Below are 20,571 nucleotides of genomic sequence, written 5' to 3'. Positions count from 1 at the left end.
TGAATCAGAATATGTAAGCCAAAAATCACAATGAATACATCTAAGAAACAGAGGATTTTACTGTAGTATGCACAAAGATCAGATTAATACAGCTAAAACTATTCTAAAGACCATTTTCATCAACCATTTTCAGGCTGACCTTTTTACGCTCAACCTTGTACACAATAACCTTGTCATCTAAGTTTTACTTAATTATTTTCTAAACTCCTAACATAGATAATGGGAATTAACATCTTTAAAGCAAAGACGACACAAACATACAATGGGATTTCACTTTTCTCTTGTAAAAGTGTTTGACAACAGATGTTGAAAATAAACCAAAACAACAATTTTCAAAAATTATATTTTTAAACCTCACATACTTGCGAATTCTCATGGCCTCTGCATTGTCATGACGGAAAAATTCATAAGATTTGTATGACCTCACCACTTCACGTCGATAGGCCCCTAGATTAAACACTGAAAAAAAACAGTATTTGATTAAAGACAACATAACCACTTATTATTATACAAGAATAGGAGATGCAGATGTTTATGTCTTGAATATAAAAACAAAAAGAGTAATCGAATAATACAAACCGGATTTTGTAAAATTAGACCATGTTTTATTTTATTTTTTTTACAAAAAGTGAATAATATCTCTCCGCCTTGCCTCTACTATTATAAAATTGCATGCATGTTAACAAACTGCTTTAGGAGCCTAACAGTATAAAAATGCTTATAGCACTTGAGAGATGATAGACAGAAAAACGCCAAAAAATGGAGGCTAAACACATACTACCCTTTTAATCTGGCATGCTAATAACAGACTTAAAGCCTGCATTTCACCATAGTGACAAAGACAGAAGGGCGGCTCGCAGTTGCGGCATCCACACCGCCTTTTCGGATGGTCACCTATCTCTAAAGTTTAAATGTTGGGAGGTATATATAATCTCAATAGCAATATCACACGGCAATGCAGGTGATAAAGTATTATAAGTCATCTTAGCAGCATGAGCACTATTGAGTAAGTCAAGTCACATGTCACAATACATTAAATAGAGAAAATAGCAGCATGTATACTTATCAAGCTCCATAGGAAGTATAAAGCAATTTAGCAGAATAAAATGGCAGCCTTTAGTAGCAGCTTAACCAAGCAGCCTTTAAAGTATACTATTATCTGCATAACGTCAGTGCTTCTAACAGGCATGCCTTTCATGTGGTCTAAGCATTGCACTTAGCAAAATGCAAGGGAAAGCGCAGCATTTAGCCAATAGCAGGTAAGGTCATTAATTAGGCTCTTCAATTACCGTTCCATATGTAGTCCATCTAACAATGTGTTGGAGCTGATTTGTGTGCGTCTCATTGACAGGCTACATGTCACAAGTACTTTCTGTACTTGGCAAAGTCTAAGTAAATAAAAGAATTCTAATAATGATATGTAATTGGAATGTTATATGGCATTTTTTAAATAGCAATAAAAAGTAGGCTAGAGTTTTGATCTTTATTCATGAAGTTTAATTAAAGGCTGGTATGTAATTCTTAGTATAGTTTATTTCAACATAATCCTAAATTACAGTACTATTTCTCCTGGAAATGTTTTACAAGCATCTAGCAAACATTTAAAAAAATATATAAATTTCCAGAAATTACTGCTGGTTAATTTTGTGCATTTTTGTCTAAAATAACTTGTATACGTCCTAAACCCATTGGACAAAATTCAGGTTAACAAAACACTTTGTAAGTTGGCAATGACATATTATTTAAAAGTTAATTTTTAGTAAATGCAATTTGTTTAAATAAATATAATAATAATAATAATCATGGCGACCTAAAATAGTTTAAGTTAAAAGTTGTCTGACTTCAAAGCAAGAGGGATGGTCAGAGAAAATTGTGCAAAATACAGTGGTGTGAATATAATGAGGCAAAAAAAAAAAAAAAAAAAAATTTACAAACTTCAGTCCACAGGGAAGTTGTTTCCAAAAATGTACTACAAAATTAGGAAACACACCAAATGCAGATTTGGATATGACAATTAAGATAAAGAAATGTAAGTTGTTTAACTACTTGCATGCAGTGGTTGAGCCAGATAACATCAGGCTGATTTATCTGATGCAAAAATCTAGAAAATCTGATTATTTGGCAGACACCAATCTTAGAAAAACCTCCCTAGTCCCTCGACACCAGTGGTTCTCAACCTCGGTCCTTAAGACCCCACAACAGTTCACATTTTCTAGGTCTCCACACAGAATCACAAGTGAAGTAATTAGCCCCACCTGTGGATCTTTTAAAATGTGACAGTGAATAATGATTGCACCTGTAGGGTGACCTGGAAAACGTGAACTGTTGGGGGGGTCCTGAGGACCGAGGTTTAGAACCACTGCTCTACACACTCCTAGTTTCAGCTAGTGTCTGCCAATTAGTCAGGCAGCCCAGCAGCACCCCTCAACTGTAAACATTGATGTTTCCAGCATTACCCCAGAGTAATACTGGTCGTTGGAGAAAAGCAGTAGTCTGAAAAAGGTAAAATGCATCAACTGATACTCCCAGCAGTGGCATACCATGGGGGGCATTACCCAGAATCCCCCCAGCCAATGGACCTCATATGTTTTTTATTACTGACCACAACTCCACTGTCCATGATCATAGAGCACTGATTAAAAGATTAATATATAAAAGTCAATAAGTCGATTTTAACCCTATTCCAAACACTAACCTTCCCCCAAGTCCCCAACCCTAAAAATCATATTAAACCAAGTGTCAACTTCTTCTGTGGCAACCATTTACATGTCAACCATTTGCACCCATCTACCTTTTCACTATCTATTTACTGTCTATCTTCCATCCACTTACCAATTGTAGCCCTGCCCCATCACTGTATTTTTCTCACCTCCCCACAGTTCAATAGGGAGGCAATAGGGCCAAAAACTGCGGATTATACTCACCGATAATTCCGTTTCTTCCTAGAGATCCCATGGCAGCCAAGACCTTGGGATTTCATCCCTCTCCTCCTAGTTAGACAAGCTGTTTTTTTTTCCTAGGACCTCCCCCTTCCAGTATAAATCCCAGCTCCTCCCTATCTGCCTTGTCTTTTTACGTGTCTCCTTCTCTATTCCTGGAAAAAAACACAACAAGGGGGGGGAAAACTAATGGCTGCCATGGGATCTCTAGGAAGAAACGGAATTATCGGTGAGTATAATCCGCAGTTTTCTTCTACGATCCCCATGGCAGCCAAGACCTTGGGATAATACCAAAGCAAGAAGAGGGAGGGACACCAATAGTATGCAAGAATAATTTTAATCTTCAAGGACACTTTGAAGCACTTGATCTCCAAAGCAAGATTTTTAAACATTAAGAGCATAATGCCTTGTAAATGTATGAATGGATGACCAGGTTGCTGCACCGCAGATATCCTTGACTGATGCTTGAGCCTTCCTTGCCCATGAAGTCGCCATTGCCCTGGTGGAGTGAGCCTTTATAATACCTGGAATCTCTTTGTCTTCCTGCTTATAGACAAATTCGATCAGCTCCCTGATCCATCTAGCCATAGTCTGTTTAGACGTTGGTAATCCTTTCCTTACCCCTTCTGGGATAACAAACAGGTTCTTAGATTTTCTGATTTCTTTAATACGATCCAGATAAATGGTGATACCTCTCACCAAGTCTAATGTGTGCCATTCTTCCTCTTTTCCATCTTTTGGACTTGAGTGAAATGCTGGTAGTGTAATCTCCTGATTGAGATGGAACGTACTGATTACCTTTGGTAGGAAATCTGGGTGTGTTCTCAACACCACCCGGTCAGCGAAGATTTTCAAATAAGGTTCCTCTATGTAAAGAGCTTGAAGCTCGCTTATTCTCCTAGCAGAGGTAATTGCGACAAGAAAAATGATTTTCCATGTAAGGAATTTTAGGGAATCTCTGCTAGAGGTTCAAATGGTTCTCTCATGAGAGAGTTCAGCACTAAGTTAACATCCCACTGAGCATTGAGATCACAGCCATAACCACCCTCCTGTCGTGATTTAATACATCCCTATGCACCACTAGAATATCGACAACATCTGGGCTGTGTCCAGAAATCCCTAATATAGAGACCAAACTAATATGCTTGGTCAACACGAACCTCAACGATATGTACATAACCACGCATGATAACCATCTGATTTGAAGCCAACTTTTAGGTGCGAGATGGTTTAGATAAAAGCTAGTAACAAGTATACATGACATCAAGTAGTCACGAGAGGTGACATGGGAGGGAGGGAATGGGATCATTTGTCAGACTGCATTTAGGTCTACAGTCATTAGGTCGACCCCACTAGGTCGACTGGCAGGAAGGTCGACCTGACTTAAGGTCAACATGGGCCAAGGTCGACATGACTTAAGGTCGAATTTGCATAAAGGTCGACATGAGGAAGGTCGACTGGTCATAAGGTCGACATGGGTTTTTCACTGTTTTTTGATCCGAATGTCGACACAGTCGACATGGACACAGTTGGCAATGAGAATCGGACCCTCGCATAGCTCGCTATGCTTCGGGCACGGTGCCTCGCTGCGCTCGGCACACTATTTTATTCTCCCACCACGCCCTAGTGGATGGTAGGGCATGAAATACCGCCTGTCGGCACATGTCGGCTCAAAAAACAGTGAAAAACCCATGTCGACCTTATGACCAGTCGACCTTCCTCATGTCGACCTTTATGCAAATTCGACCTTAAGTCATGTCGACCTTGGCCCATGTCGACCTTAAGTCAGGTCGACCTTCCTGCCAGTCGACCTAGTCGGGTCGACCTAATGACTGTAGACCTAAATGCAGTCTGACGAATGACCGCATCCCGGAGGGAGATGGTCAATTTAGAATAGGCACAGTTATGTTGCTCCTTTAAGGAAATACTTACGTTCATAGGTAGATTGCAATTTTGGATTTTATTGATTGTCTGGGTTAACAATTATCTACATCTTGTTGAGAACAAAAGTTATTATGTTCTAGACTTTGATATGCAAACTCAAACTGTATTCTATTGTAAAACTAATGCTTGAGATTGTACACAATGACATTCTTGTATGTTCTGTTCTATATTACTCAGAAAACCAATAAAAAGCATTTAAAAAAAAAAAAAAAATATCCCACTGTGGGTCTCATTCTCTTGACTGCATTGCAGAATTTTTTAATAAGAGTTTCTTCCGCCAACCTTTTGTTAAGCGGGATGCTTAATGCCGAAATTTGCACCTTTAAAGTAGACAGGGCCAGACCTGACGAATAGCCTTTAAATAGAAACTGCAGTATCTCAGGAATAGAAGACTGATCAATTCTCTCCTCTGAGCCCCTCCAGCGAATAAACGCCAGCCACACTCGATAGTATGCCAATGATGACACCTCTTTCCTGGCCTGTAGCAGCAAAGATGTAACTTGCTCTGAAAGACCTTCTTCTTTTAACAGCCTCCTCTCAATTTCCAGGCCTTTAGCGATAACATCTCTGGATTTGGATGGTTCACCGGCCCTTGAAAAAGGAGGTTTGGAATCGCTGGAAGAGTTAAAGGCTCCTGTATTGATAGTTTCAGAACTGTCGCAAACCAGGACCGTCTCGGCCAGAAAGGAATTATCATTATGACTGTTACCTCTTCCTGTATTATTTTCATTAACACTCTGTGGATCAGAGGAAAGGGTGGGAAGATGTAACCCAGTTGACAGGTCCATTGTATTGAAAAGGCATCCACTGCTGACGTTTGAGGCAGATAATACCATGAGAAGTATTTCTTCACCTTCTTGTTGATGTTTGTCGCCATCAAATCTACGTCTGGTTCCCCAAATAGTTCGACTATCTGCTGCAACACTTCCCCATTCAACTCCCATTCTCCTGGAAGGATTTCGCTTCTGCTCAGGAAGTCCGCTATCACGTTTTCTTTCCCTAGCACGTGAACTGCTGTGAGAGATAGGACACTCTCCTCTGCCCACGCTAGTATGTTTGACATCACCTACATCAATGCCTTGCTCCTTGTGCCACCTTGGTGATTGATGTGTGATACCACCGTCATGTTGTCTGAGAAGACTCTTAGATGTTTCTTTCTGATTCTGCGTTTCAGACTCATCATAGTTCTCCAAACTGCCTCTGCTTCTCTCCAGTTTGAAGATCTTCGACCTTCCACCTTTGTCCACAACCCCTGGATAGTTTGATCTTCCATGTGGGCTCCCCAACCTTGAGCACTCACGTCTGTTGTAACTACAAGAAACCTGGGGAGATCTAAGGATACTGCTCTGTTCTCCATCTCTTGGTCTATCCACCATAACAGTGAATTCTTCACCGATACTTCTAGTCTGATAACTTTTGTTAGTGGACATTTCTTCTTGATGAAGGGAAGCAACGCCCACTGAAATTTTCTTAGTCTCCAGTGGGCCCACGGCATGGTACCTATGGCGGACATCATCATCCCCAGTAGTTGAAGACACACCCTTAACTGTACAGCTTCCATCTCCATAATATCTTCTGCTAGAGACCTGATTTTTGGCATCTTTCTCCTGACAGACGGATTTCGAATTCCCCTGAGTCTATCAGGACACCTAGAAACTGTATAGCTTTTGTTGGGTTTAGCTGGCTCTTCTGAAAGTTTATTACCCAACCTAGATTCTGAAGCATGTCCATCACGATCTCCAGATCCCTCAGGAGTTTGTCTCTTGATGAAGCCGCTATCAGCAAATCGTCTAAATAAGGCCAAATACGGATCTTCTTTCTTCTTAGAACAGAAATGATTGTGACTAGTACTTTTGTAAATACTCGAGGAGATATGGCTAGCCCAAAGGGCAGACATGTAAATTGGAAATGTTCTTTTAGTACAAAGAATCTCAGATACTTTCTGTCCTGTATCTTGACTGGTACGTGATAATACGCGTCTTTTAGGTCCAATGAGACCATGAGATCTCCTCTCTCTATTCCTGCCAGGATGGTCTTTAGAGTTTTCATCCTGAATTTTTTTACATTTATAAAACCGTTCAGCCTCTTCAGATCGAAAATGGTGCGATAGCTCCCCATGCTCTTCCTTACTAAGAAAATGTTTGAATAGAATCCTTTCTTTTCTTGGCTGACTGGAACTGATTCTATTGCTTTGATTTCCTTCAGATGGACTATCAGTTTCTTTAGTTCTAACCTCTCCATAACCTTCTTGGGTCTTCTTGACTCCCAAAAGATATCTCTTGTTGGTCTCTTTAGAAATTCTATCTAGTATCCTTCTCTGATAATGTTCATCACCCATCTGTCTTGAATCAACTCTTCCCAGAGGCTGGCAAAATGGAGTAGACGGGCCCCGACCTCTAGGACACTGTGGCTGTCATTGACGGGAACCTCTTCTTGTGGACTGCCGAAAGGACTGTCTCGACAAGGGAAAAGAACCTCTCTGACCATAAGGTCTACCTGGTCTGTATGATTTCGCTTCCCTATATTGTTGTCCGGAGGAAGTCGGATACGGGAACTTATTTCTTTTATCTTGGGGTAATTTCAGCGATTTACCCCCGGTAAGTCTGTGTATCAGTGCATCTAACTTAGATCCAAACAAATGAGAACCTTCAAAGGGAAGAGCCACTAATCTATTCTTTAAATTAGCATCTGCTGCCCAAGATCTTAGCCAAAGGGCCCTTCTAGCCGTAAACCCTGCAGCCATAGATCTAGCTGCAAAGGATACCACATCTAGTGAAGCCTCACAGATAAATTCCGTTGCCTTCTGCATAGTCTCTAGCTTTTTTAACAAATATTGCTTGGAGATTCTTTCCTCGATATCTGAGTGCAATTCTGTTCCCCACAGTCTTAGGGCTCTAGAGACGGATGCTACTGACACTCCGGCTTTAAGAGATACTGCTGACGAAAAATGAAGTTTTCTGAAAGCTCCCTCCATCCTCCTATCCATAGGATCTTTGAAGGACGCTCCATCTTCAAGTGGTAATGTGGTCTTAGAGGTGAGCTCCGCCACCGCCGCATCCACCTTGGGCAGAGAGCACCAATTAAGAAAGGTATCATCCTTAATAGGATACATTCGGTCTATCCTAGACAATTTTCCCTGTCTTTTGTCTAAATTGGACCATTCTTTTGTAATCCTTCATCACCTTATGGATGGGAAAATGTCTACCTTTTTTGGATCTATCTTCGAATAAAATGTTCTCATCCGCATCAGCAGTAACAGGTTCCTTAAAGTTCATACTTTTGTATATAGCTTTGAGAATACTCTCCCCTTTCTCAAAACTGAAACTTCTAACTTCCTCTTTAATTTCACCTGATTCTTCAGAGGAAACATAATCCGGATCTGGATTCTCCTCTGAGGAACCGTCATCATTTAAACCAGCCTGATCCCTTGATCTTTTATTTTGTGCTCCCATATATTCCTCTTTGGATACAAATGAACTCCTCACCCATTCCATTAAATCTAATAAGATCTTTGATTGTCCAGGAGTGGAGACTGGCTGAACATCACAGACATCGCATAATGATTTATTCTGGGGTCCAGAGAAGGCTGCATCACAGACAAGACAGTTCTTATCGATATTTTTCTTTTTTGCAATTTTCTTCTTTGGTGCTGGATTGGCAGGCTCACTATAAAATAATAAAAGCCTGTCACTAAAATGGTTAAAAATAAAACCCTATTTTTCTAATCAGAAAAAAAAAAAAAAAAATAGTGGAGCTTACCTCACAGGGACACTATCTTTCCTAGGGGGGGGGGGGGGGGGAGAAGGCGTATCCATAATGTAGTGATTAGCAATCAATCCTAAAAGGATATAGCATATTAAAAACCTAGAAGTCCAGACTTTGTAATCTTGCCATAGAAAAAACCCCAATATCAAAGAAGGTACCTTAAAGCTGACTCCAACTTCTAAGTGCAGCAGTCTTTCATTCAGCGGCTACCTGCATGATGCTGCTTGCACTCCCAAGGTTTAAATAGCTTGCACGCTGATTTTCCCCGCGGCGTCCAAACCGGAAGTGCGTCACGCGTGTGGGCTTATGGGTTTTGTAGTTTACCCGACGTAAGCCATATAACCTGCTCCCGGAAGTCGCGCTGTAACGCAATGCATTCCGGGAACTGTAGTCCGTCCAGCGCGATCCGGAAGTCCCGGCCACGCTGAACGCTGCTTACTGCTGGTGTGCTGAGACTCTGGAGACTCACCCATAACGAAGCTCCTTACCTCTTTCTCTCTCCTGGACAGGACTCATACATGACCACGCTTCCAGGGTTTCAAAATGGGCAGAAAAACCTCTTGGTCCACACTCCCATGTCGCCTTATCCCCCCAGAGTGCTCCCTGTATCCTAAGGTAAGCTCCCTGAAAAAAAAAAAAACCTGCTCTGCCTATCTCTAACTAAGTAAGGAGACAGGAAAAAAAGACAAGGCGGATAGGGAGGAGCTGGGATTTATACTGGAAGGGGGAGGTCCTAGGAAAAAAACAGCCTGTCTAACTAGGAGGAGAGGGATGAAATCCCAAGGTCTTGGCTGCCATGGGGATCGTAGAAGAAATGAAATTACTCCATTAAAATCACATAATTTTGTCTCCAACACATCATGATAGATTTTAAGATTTCAGTGCCGAAGTCGCATAGCAAAAATTCATACCGTAATGCCTATTACACTTTACGTCACACACCGTAATGATTACTACACATTATGCCACATACCGTAATGCCTATTACATGTTCTGCCATATAAGTGTGGCTCGTTGCGCGGGGCGGGGGGATTACATGCTCCTTGTCCAGGAAGGGGGTGGGCATAACACTATGAAAGGCTCAGGCGGGTGCAGCGTCGGGGATCAGGGTACCAGGAGGAAGGAAGCACCTTTTTGCTTACCCCACTAAAAGGGTTCTGCTGGAAGGTCAGAATTTGCAGCTAAAGATCCGTTGGATTGCATATTGGATCGCAAACGATTCACAGTAAAATCAGCCAATAAATAGGCAAAAAAATGGCAACTTATGATATATTTTAACATGAGGAAAAAAAAAACACATTGAATAAAATGAATTAAATTATGCAGCACAGGTGGTGCAACTCAAGTTGCTAGGTTGCCATAATTACTAGAGACACAAGTATAATTGAGGTCAGAACAAAGAACACACCCTTCTAATGATTGCAAATGAAGTCAGATAAGAATGTAGATTGTTTTTCTCTGAAAGAAGTGCTCTTCCCTATAAACAATGACAAGTCACTGAAAAGTAAAAGGACTTTAAAGGCAACAACTAAAAAGCAACAGCTTTGGCAAACCCTCCACTTTGGCATTACATGAATTAATAATACATTTTCTGCTGTAAGCTTCAAAGTGCATACTACACACTGAGATTTGAGCTTCCGATTTTGACTAAAAAAGTACAAAATGGAAAAGTTAGCACAAATTTCACCATGGGGGTCATTCTGGTTGACTCGCAAAGCTGCATTTAGCAGCTTTTCAAGTCAACTAAACCCCACCCGCCGATTTTCCCAACATGCATGTCATAAACATCCATTTACAGCTTGCGTGCCAGCTGAAATCATTCGAAAGCGCTCGTAAGTCTAAATCACTCTCTGGTGACACAGATTTGCGGCACCCTCGTATGGGAAGAGAGCGGGCAGTGTCACAGCTGAATTACCATGGGAACACCCATGAAGCACTGGGCGTTCCCAGGAGCATGACCTGTGCCCACCGCCCCATGCCCCCCACCCGCACTGCTCTGTACGAACAAGTCTTTACAAGTCCGTTCGCAAACGGAGCCTGCACATGCACATAAATGCTTATGCGTGTGCACAGTAGCAAAACATCACGCAACGGAGCGAACTAACCCAAATTACCTCCATGGTGTATACAGCTTGCGATACTGTCGCTTGCCCCAGTGGGATTGGCATCACAAGAAAAACAAATAGACCAGGGCTGGGCAATTGCGACCCTCCAGATGTTGATGAACTACACATCCCAGCATGCCTTGCATCAGTTTCAGCATGGTCACATAGCAAAACTAATGCAAAGCATCCAGGGATGTGTAGTTCATCAACATCTGGAGGGCCGCAATTGCCCAGCCCTGAAATAGACTGTGCAGGCAAGACAATTTTGACTACATTACAATTTAATGTTGTAGTATAGTCAAAATCGGTCAGTGTAAAAATCTCAAGTAAATATAATGAATATCTGTGCAGAGTTTGTATATTTTCCCCGTGCTTGCGTGGGTTTCCTCCCACAATCCAAAAATATACTCCTAGATTAACTCGCTCCCAACAAAATGAACCCTATAATTAAATGTGTTTGCGTGCATATGTGGTAAGGAATATAGAGTGTAAGCTCCACTGGGGCAGGGACTGATGTGAATGTTCAACTATGGAATACGTGTGCGCTATATAAAATAAGATTAATAAATAAATAAAAAAATAGTATGGTTCTGGGCTCTGGGACTTCAAGGGAAATTGGTTTGTCAAAATCGTACATAGCCAAAATCTCACCGTGTGTATGCATTTTTTTTTTAGTAAAGAATGCTATATCCCACCCAGATAAGTGTAGTAAACCCTTCAGAATTACAGTATGCATTCAAATTTCATGCATAAAATTTAGCTGGCACCATCAATCAAACTAAGCAATGGTGTATAGACCTTGCTAATTACTAAACAAGTGTATTCGATCGGATAGAATTCATTATTTAAAGGGAAGAGAGGGGCGTTTAAATCAAAAAAAGGGATACAAGTTTTATTTAAGTTGCGTACACACATATAAAAGGATATGCATGATAACTATATGTTTAACAATATTTTTGCGTGTATCGTCTAGTGTGCACATATTATATTTTTAGCTATGGGTGATCCTGCGAGTCATCTGTACATTCAGGATAACCGCATCTGCAAGTTTTTATATACTGCAGCGTCCCATCGCTCCAAACATCGTTGGTTACACATTGGGCAGTCTCCCTGCCTGCCCCAGAACGTATGTGAGGGGGAAGGTGGGCTCCCCGGGAGCCAGGCAGCACAGGCTGCCCCCCTCACCCGGGAGAGCCGGATATAGAGAGAGAACAGATTTTAATAGTGGTGCACCACAGATTAATTGTAAGGCTTAAAACTTAATAACTTTTATTAGATTATGCTGGATAAAAAAGGAGCTGCGAAAATATGACAATACTACATAAAACATGAAACAAAGACAAGTGAGATATTGTGCAGTTTAAAAACTTGGGCTCATGCGGCGTCCCTTAGCACTCTGTTCCCTTCAGTTTTATTTCTTTATATATTTTTTATTTGTTAGATGCCGTCTTTCCCTGCGTGTCGGCTATTCCGCCTGGATCACGCTCAGGGGACAAATCTATACACAATAAATTTTAAACAATGTCTCCCTGTCTGTACGCAATGTCTGTTCAGAGGTTACAAATTATCAAGTCCCAATAAGTTCTCAGCTATAGTGAGATTATGTCAGTTTGTTTTAATTCACACTGCCTGACTCATAGAAGGCGAGCAATCATCCAATACTGCTGCTTAGGATTCGCATACAAGCTGGATTTATAATCCTAGTATTTGTCACTGTGTAGCGTATGGGTCGCTTAATAGTAGACCACCACAGTGATTTGGATTGTATACAAGTTTTGGGCAGATATCGCCTAGTGTGTGCTGCTTCTATTAGTGCCGCAAGTATTGTGGGCTGGTATGATACATATACTCTCACATGAACACATTCCCTTCCATATGGGGTGGTATAACACAATGTTATGGCATCGGGTTAGAACCTTGTGCGTGGCTGTGGGTTATTATACAAATATGGTCAAGGTCATGTGTATCCGTCCATGCGGATGAGCCGGGCTAGATGTGATCCGCTCCAACACCCTAGACTGACAGGCGAGGTGGCGGCGTAACCAAAGGACAGAGTTAAGTATTGCAATAAAGGCTAAGCTAATACAATTTTAAGCTAAGCATTAGAGTCCTTAAAAAGACTAAAAATCACAGTCAGACAGGGGTAGGGAGAGCTAAGAGAGCGACCGCACGGCTGTGGAGGCCGGCGTACGCTTCGCAGTTCTTCTTCAGGGCCCCCGGGAGAGCCAGCAGGGGACCGGGTATTCACTGCACCCGATCGTGCATATGTAATGATCGGGAGCAGTGACTATATGAATATCTAATGAGCGGCTCTCGGCTCCCGGCCCCCTGCTGGCTGCTATGTGTAAAAAAAATATATATTTATTTATTTTATTTATTAACAGTTTCTTATATAGCGCATACATATTACGCAGTGCTTTACAGAGAATATTTGAACATTCACATCAGTCCCTGCCCCAGTGGAGCTTACAATCTATATTCCCTACCACATGTACATGCACACACAGACATTCTAGGGTTAATTTTGTTGGAAGCCAATTAACCTATCTGTATATTTTTGGATTGTGGGAGGAAACCGGAGTACCCGGAGTAAACCCACGCAAGCACGGGGAGAATATACAAACTCCGCACAGTTAGAGCCATGGTGGGGATCGAACCCATGACCTCAGCGCTGTGAGGCAGTAATGCTAACCATTACACCATCCGTGCTGCCTTTTTTAATTAAATATATATTCATGTGCTGAAAGCCATGAATATATATTTTTATATATTGCCATCTTCTCATTGAATACACTCACGGCGAATCACATTGAAAAACCCATTGAAAAACCACAGCGAGTTGTGGAGAGTATCAGACGGTGAATTGTCCCTCATTCACTGTTCACCGTCGGCAAAAAGTGCACGTTGAATAGGGTGATTCACTTTCTGACACAAAAAATCACCTTCCAAAGTGAAAATAGCTCAAATTCGCCATGAAACATGGCGAATTGGCCTCATTGAATACTGCCCATTGTGTAATGTGTACACAGATTAAGCCTTGGATGTAGATAAAGTACCAATCACTCAGCTCACCTAACTGCCATGTTGCAGGCATTGGGGCAGAAAGTGGAAGGTGATAACGCACTAGCCAATCAGCTATGTTTGAAAAATGAATTGATTGGCTGGTGCGTTATCACTCTATACTTTATCTCTTAAACGGGCTTAATACATCTGCCTATTTGTTAAAAAATTAAAGCTATGAGCAGATTGGCTGGTACTTTATCTCTATCAAAGACTTAATAAAAGCAATTTCTAAGGATGAATGAAACTGAAAAAAAAGTTTAATAAAACATGGGATGCAGGTTTAAAAGACCCAACAATACTATGTAAAACCTACTTTCATATAGAAAGTTTTCTGGCTAATATTTACTTTTCCAATACAATAGAATTTTAAATATATTTAAATATAGTGCAACTATAAAGATAAAAATATCCACTGCACACAGCAATCTATTCAGGTACTTAATATGACTTATACTTCTAAATGTAAAGCTTCAAACATTTCACTCTTGCTCAACCTCTAGCTCACCTTGAGCTGTATGAGTTTTCCAACATGCAGAAACGGTCATTAGAGTGATAGAAAACCTATATAAATAAAGTAACCATCAGCTTTTCCAGTTTGTTGGTAACCAGTAGACACAGAAATCCCCTATAAAATGGTCCCCCAAATAGACCTCAAGGACTCATAGATGCAGTAATGAAATATACTGAACAGGGGCGTAACTAGAAGTCTGTGGGGCCCCCCCTTACAAACACACAATTGGCATAGGAGAGAGACAGGGAGGGAGGGTGAGAGAGAGACAGGGAGGGAAGATGTGAGGGGGAGACAGGAAGGTAGGAAGCTTGTGAGGGAGAGACAGTGAGAGAGAAATTGTGAGGGCGAGTAAGAGTCAGTGAGAGAGAAGGTGTTAGGTAGAGAAAAAAGGAGATAAGGAGAGAGAGAAAAAGTAGAAAGACGGAGGGTATGAAAGAGAGGGAGAGAAAAAGATGAAAGATGAGAGAGGGGGGTGAGAAATGGGGGTGTTGAGAACAAAGGGGAGAGATAGATGGAAGGTTTGCAAGGAGAGGGTTAGTTAGGGGAGATAATAGAGAGCAGGTGTTTAAAAGGGATTACTTTTTCCCTCATAACCCCCCTCCCCCCAGTATGTGGCCTGTGTACACCTGGCACTGTTATTGCCGGGTCTCACACTCACCAGCGGCGGGCAGGGTGTCCTGGGCAGCTTCATCGCTGGGTCTCTTGGGCAGCTGCGGCGCTGGGTCTCCCTCTCACAGGCCTCAGCGCGGGTCTCCCTCTGGACAGCAGCACTGTGTCAGAGCGGGTCTCCCTCTGGACAGCAGCGCTGTGTCAGCGCGGGTCTCCCTCTGGACATCCAGAGGGAGTGGTGTCTTGTGCGGCACCTGGTGCCCTGCCCCCACTGAAGGGGGACTCAAAACACGGGCACAGCCAGTGCCTGTTGCAACCTGCGCTGTTCTATTTAAAAACCAAAAGCTGTAAAACAAAATTAAGAGGGTGCAGGGGATAGCCTGCTGGTCCCCCGGGCCCCATAGCAGTTGCATCCCCTGCACCCTCTGTAGTTACGCCACTGATACTGAATAATATGAATATAACAAGGTTTTTTTAGAGGATAAAATATTTATATAATAAAACGTCTTTTTTTTTTTTTTTAAAGCAAAGTTGTCATGACATTGACATGAACTATGACCCCTCCCATCTTTGTTAGAGACACACAGGAGAGTGTTGGATGGAGCATTCAAAGTGGTGGCGACAGAGGGGGGGGGCGCAGGAGAATAATAAAAGAAAAAAACCACATTCAAAAGAATGGGTGACCACTAATTCTTTTGTAAGGTTTTTTATTTTAACCTACTGCCCGCCGCTCCCTGGGGATGCAGAGTGGGGAGAGTGCCTCTCCAGCCCAGCGCTTCTGCGCTCTGCAGATAGTTGTGTGGCAGCAGTGCCCAGGGCCGGCGCCACCACTAGGCAGCTCTAGGCATTTGCCTAGGGCGCCGGCACCTGGGGGGCGGGAGTTCGCCCCTCACCCCCAGCATGGAGGGTTAGCGAACGGTGGTACCTGTGTAAAAAACTTCCGTCCCCGGCGTCCCTGCTGAGTGCTGGTGCGTGCAGGGGTGTCCATGCCGCCGGGGGAACCTGCGACGCTGTCATTGTGTATAAGCTGGCCGCGGGCAGGTGGGGTCCCTACAGTGAATAGAAAATAACTAGCGCTATGCGCGCGGCGGCGCACGAAGCGCTAGTTATTTTCTATTCACTGTAGGGACCCTGCCGGCCGCGGCCAGCTTATACACAATAACAGCGCTGCAGGTTCCCCCGGCGGCATGGACACCCCTGCACGCACCAGCACTCAGCAGGGACGCCGGCGACGCAAGTTTTTTACACAGGTAAAACCCCCTCCCCCCCCCCCACCGGCACCGGGGCGCCCCCACCCCGACTCGCCTGGGGCGCTCCGGTGCCTTGCACCGGCCCTGGCAGTGCGACACTGCTGGCATGGGTGTGGATTGTATTATCGACCACATTTAGGTCGACAGGTGTCTAGGTTAACATGATTTTAGGTTGACAAATGCGTTAGGTCGACATGGGTTTTTCCACTGTTTTTTTTTTACCCGAATGTCCACACAGGCAACATGGACATAGTTGGAAGTCAACCGCAGCCCCTCGACCACCATGCTTCGGGCATGGTGCCTCGCTGTGCTCAGCACACTATTTTATTCTCCCACCACGCCCTAGTGGATGGTAGGGCATGAAATACCGCCTGTCGGCACGTCGGCTCAAAAAAACAGTGAAAAATCCCATGTCGACCTCGCGACCTAACCCATATCGACCTAGATACCTGTCAACCTTCATCCATGTCAACCTAAACGCCTATCAACCCAATGGTGTCGACCTAAGTATGGTCGATAATACGACCGTATCCCTGCTGGCACACACCTACGGACTGTATCAGCTGCAATACATTGCAGTGATAAAACGCACCCGCGATATGCCGCTGACAGCATCACATATGACTTATCTTATGTGCAGCCCATCCGACCTCTGACTTTGATCCGATGAGCATGGGACAGCGAATCAGATCGGATGTCATTCACATGCTATTCAGGCCGATTTCACCCGGTCTCTCTGACGATTTGCCAGAATCATGTGAAAATGGACCCAAATTGCATAGTCTATGGTAGCCTTTAGAGTAGAATTGGGGGTGGGGACAAAGGAAAATAAAAAAGCCAGGAATATTGGGAATTACAGCTAGTATTAGGTATAGGGTACTATTACTTTCCAACTTTCACTTTAATATATTCCACAAATGAGAAGAATGTTGCTGAAATGCTTGTTTAGACCTACCTTTCGTGGGCACTCCAATCCAGTTGAGGTATCGTGTTAACTTCTTGGACATGTATGTCTTGCCTCTGGCAGGCAGTCCGATCATTACAATCAGTGTTGGAGAGTTTGTCATGTATGAAGCCCAAGCTGCACAGTTAACATAGATAAAAATAATAAATGGCATTTTTGCAGAAATTCAAACTCTGACCACCCTCTCTTAAAATAAATCAACAAGTTCCATAGACAAAATATTTAGAATTCTAAACAACACATGTAAAAGGTGTCAAAATATAAAATAGAAAGTTTACACACGATAATAAAATCATGACCATCAATAGCTTTAACCTTTTGTAGTCCAAATTTGTTTTTGCAATGCAAACAGCTTGGTTTAAATGTTTACATTTTTTGTAATTTTTGTTTTAAATAAAAAAAAATGGTCTACATTGAATGTTGAACGATGTTAATGTTCTTATTTTAAAGTGGCTTACCGTTGGATCTACTACTAGCGCTAGGGCTGTTGAGCCTGACTAAACGGACTTGAAAGGGTTAAAATTGGATCATAAGCTACTCACAGTACTAATATTATAATCATTATTGACAATAAATTGATAGTTTCAATAATTTGCTATTTATAGGAACGAACACATGAATATCCATATGATCTATTTGCATTTCGTTGTACAGTGCTATAAAGAGGCTAATTCTACATTAATCAACTTTATATGTGTGATTTTAGATGTTCAGAAATTGCTTAATTTGATGAAAGTTACATCAGTTTGGATATAAAAACCAGCAGCCTTGATTTCAAATGACAGCAAATATTAACCTGTGACAATATATTACCTGTGACAATAGAGGTTTCCAGGGAATCCTGGAGTGATACAGGTCCATACACACCAGGCGATATTGCCCAGCATGTATGGACTGCGATGATTCAGAAAATCACCCATTTTTGCGATTTTCCCCAGGGTGGACAACTTTCCATAGAAGAATGCTATGAAAAGCCATCCACCCCGTTGCTGGTTATACAGTACCAACAGATGAGCGGCTGGGCCAACAATGATGCAGGAGTGTGAATCATCGCTGTCCCGTACACACTAGCTGAAAGCAGCTCAAGAGACAAAACTGAGCTGCTTTCAGCTCAAAGGTGCCGTGTGTTTGGGCCTTAGCAAATTGCAGCATTGAGTGGCGTCACTGATGGATTCGGTATGGAATCCCGACGCCGGAATCCCTACCGCCAAAATCTCGACAAGGGAGGGGGGCGTGGATCGCTCGGCACGCAGCGGGTCCGGTGCCTCGCTACGCTCGGCACACTAATTTATTCTCCCTCTATGGGTGTCATGGACACCCGCAGAGGAACAAAGTGCCGAGATTTCGGCGTCAGGATTTTGACTGCCGGGAAACTGACCCTCACTGATACATAATCCTAAAACCTTTGCTTAAAAAAGTGCTTAAATTAAACATTATAAATGAAGCACAAAACTGCCAAACCAAACACAGCCTTTTTCCCCAGCAAGACACATTGGGAGGAATTGATTATGTTGCATTACCACAGTCCCCACCTACATTGGCTAGATGATATTAAATTAATTATGTCGGTGGGTGTAAGTGCAGCAGGTGCCCATTGTTTCTACTCCTACCACGTTAAAGTCGGGCTTTTCAGCACCCAAATTCAGTACGCCTGGTATTTTGCACTTTACATGGCTAAGCCCAGTGCATTTGGGCACAACACATAAAATAAGTAATGGGCACCTGAGGTACTCGGGCCCATCAGCAATAATTGCCAGACACACACACACACATTTAAAAGCTATTGTGTATGTATGTCCATGTTGTAGGTAGTATATATAGTGTCATTAAATGACGAATATGAATGACTGAAAGGGGAAAAAGCATCAACATGAGAGTTGGCCCAACGTTAAGAATCACCATTATCTACATGAAATTAAAGGGAGGGGTGGGGGGTATTCTCTGTAAAGCGCTGCATATAATACCAAAATACTTTATACAGAACAGTAAATAAAATAAACCAAAAAATAACTTACAGCATTTTTTTTCCGCATTTCTTCCTGCCACTTTGCCTCCACCATTGTTGATCTGTCCTGGGTCCTGATTTTTCACTTCAGACATGACAGGAAATTCCAACTACTTAATCTATGAAATTAAAAACTCTACTATAATCTATAAAATTGTGCCCCACACTGCAAAGGAAACAAAAAGCGTAAAAAGGTCTTTATTTTCACAACAAACAACTTGTGTAGACTATAAAACAGGCTTTACTCCAGATCAATCTGGAATACTCGTGGCCAAGAAGGCTGTAACCAGTTTACTTCGCACCTGAAGAAATGTAAATTCAGTCAGGAGCAGACCCTCCCAGCCTTTTCTTTTTATGTACGTGTGTCTACCATAAAAGTTCCCACTGTGATTTTGCAGTGCTCCTATCAACAATGTACGTATCAACAATAACCAATTACCAGCAAAAAAAAAAAACTGAAAAAGTTTTATATTACAAATATCAAATTTATTCTGAATCTTACACCACAATCCTGAAAAAAAAAAAAACATAACACATTCTATTCATTAAATGCCAATATAGTTTAGAAGCTTGTGTTAACCTTAAAATCAATGAAACTGCTTTGAATGGCTTGTACAGTGGTTTCTACTATGTATTTGGTATGGGTACTGTATTTAAACAGTATCAATACTGTATCACAATTCTCAAAATAGCAGTGCTGTAACTAAGCTACTACAGATATGATTCTAGAAACAGAGATAGCAGTACATACATTTTAATGACACATTTGCAATTTCACTATGTATTTAACATGGCAGCATGCGCCATAATTAAATGTCACCACACGCAAAAAAAAATGTAGATAAAACCGCTCATTCCTGAAAACACTATTCTGTGAGTACATAAATAGCAGATGTATACAAGGTTAGGGCATTTTGTGTACAACCCCATGGTACCTTGGTGCCAGTGTAACAAGCACACACAGGCACCCCCCCTCAGCCACAGTGAGGGGCACTTACCGACTCTTTTCCCGTCTCGCCTGCTAATGCCTCGTTCACCTCGCTGACTTTGCGTCTCGGTCAGACGGCAGCAGGTGACCCAGGTGGGGGTTTTGGTGAAGGATACACACTACACCGGTTTCAACGTGACGTCACGATGGGCGGTAATCAACCTGCGCTGTAGCCATCTTTATTAAGGGAAACGACTTTCTTGTTAGCGGTATAGATGTAGTTACATTATTGTTAACGAACTAGTTTTGCTAGGCATCTTAATGGCACTGTCTCTCTCACCCGCTGCACTATATAAACCCGTTAATAATTAAATTGTATTAATAGACTGTGTTTATTTTCAATATTTATGTTTATTTTGTAAATACAAGTTTATTACATAATACTCTGATCAGGGTCTTTAAGCCGTTACTGCTGTTCTGGTGCAGCG

At 42.2% G+C, this 20,571-nt stretch overlaps 1 protein-coding gene across 3 annotated transcripts in view; it reads right to left on the bottom strand.

The window, feature by feature from the left end:
* The window catches only part of PFKFB2 (6-phosphofructo-2-kinase/fructose-2,6-biphosphatase 2), a 60,594-nt gene extending 40,286 nt beyond the window's left edge, over positions 1-20,308 (bottom strand). Inside the window, exons 1-4 of one of the 3 annotated variants that reach the window (XM_083173060.1) lie at positions 20,154-20,308; positions 19,166-19,274; positions 17,142-17,267; positions 363-459 (exon numbers count right to left, since the gene is read on the bottom strand). In XM_083173060.1, coding sequence (XP_083029186.1) covers positions 363-459; positions 17,142-17,267; positions 19,166-19,250 — 308 coding nt within the window. In that variant the 5' untranslated portion in view covers positions 19,251-19,274; positions 20,154-20,308. Of the gene's footprint in view, positions 1-362; positions 460-14,321; positions 14,377-17,141; positions 17,268-19,165; positions 19,322-20,153 lie in introns of those variants that run through there. The other 2 variants (XM_083173059.1, XM_083173061.1) reach the window with 2 other exon arrangements.
* Positions 20,309-20,571: the final 263 nt, after the last annotated feature.

The sequence above is a fragment of the Crinia signifera genome, chromosome 2 (assembly GCF_055691185.1).
Source record: "Crinia signifera chromosome 2, ASM5569118v1, whole genome shotgun sequence".
Lineage (NCBI taxonomy): Eukaryota > Metazoa > Chordata > Amphibia > Anura > Myobatrachidae > Crinia > Crinia signifera.
This window is presented reverse-complemented; position numbering and strand designations above follow the sequence as displayed.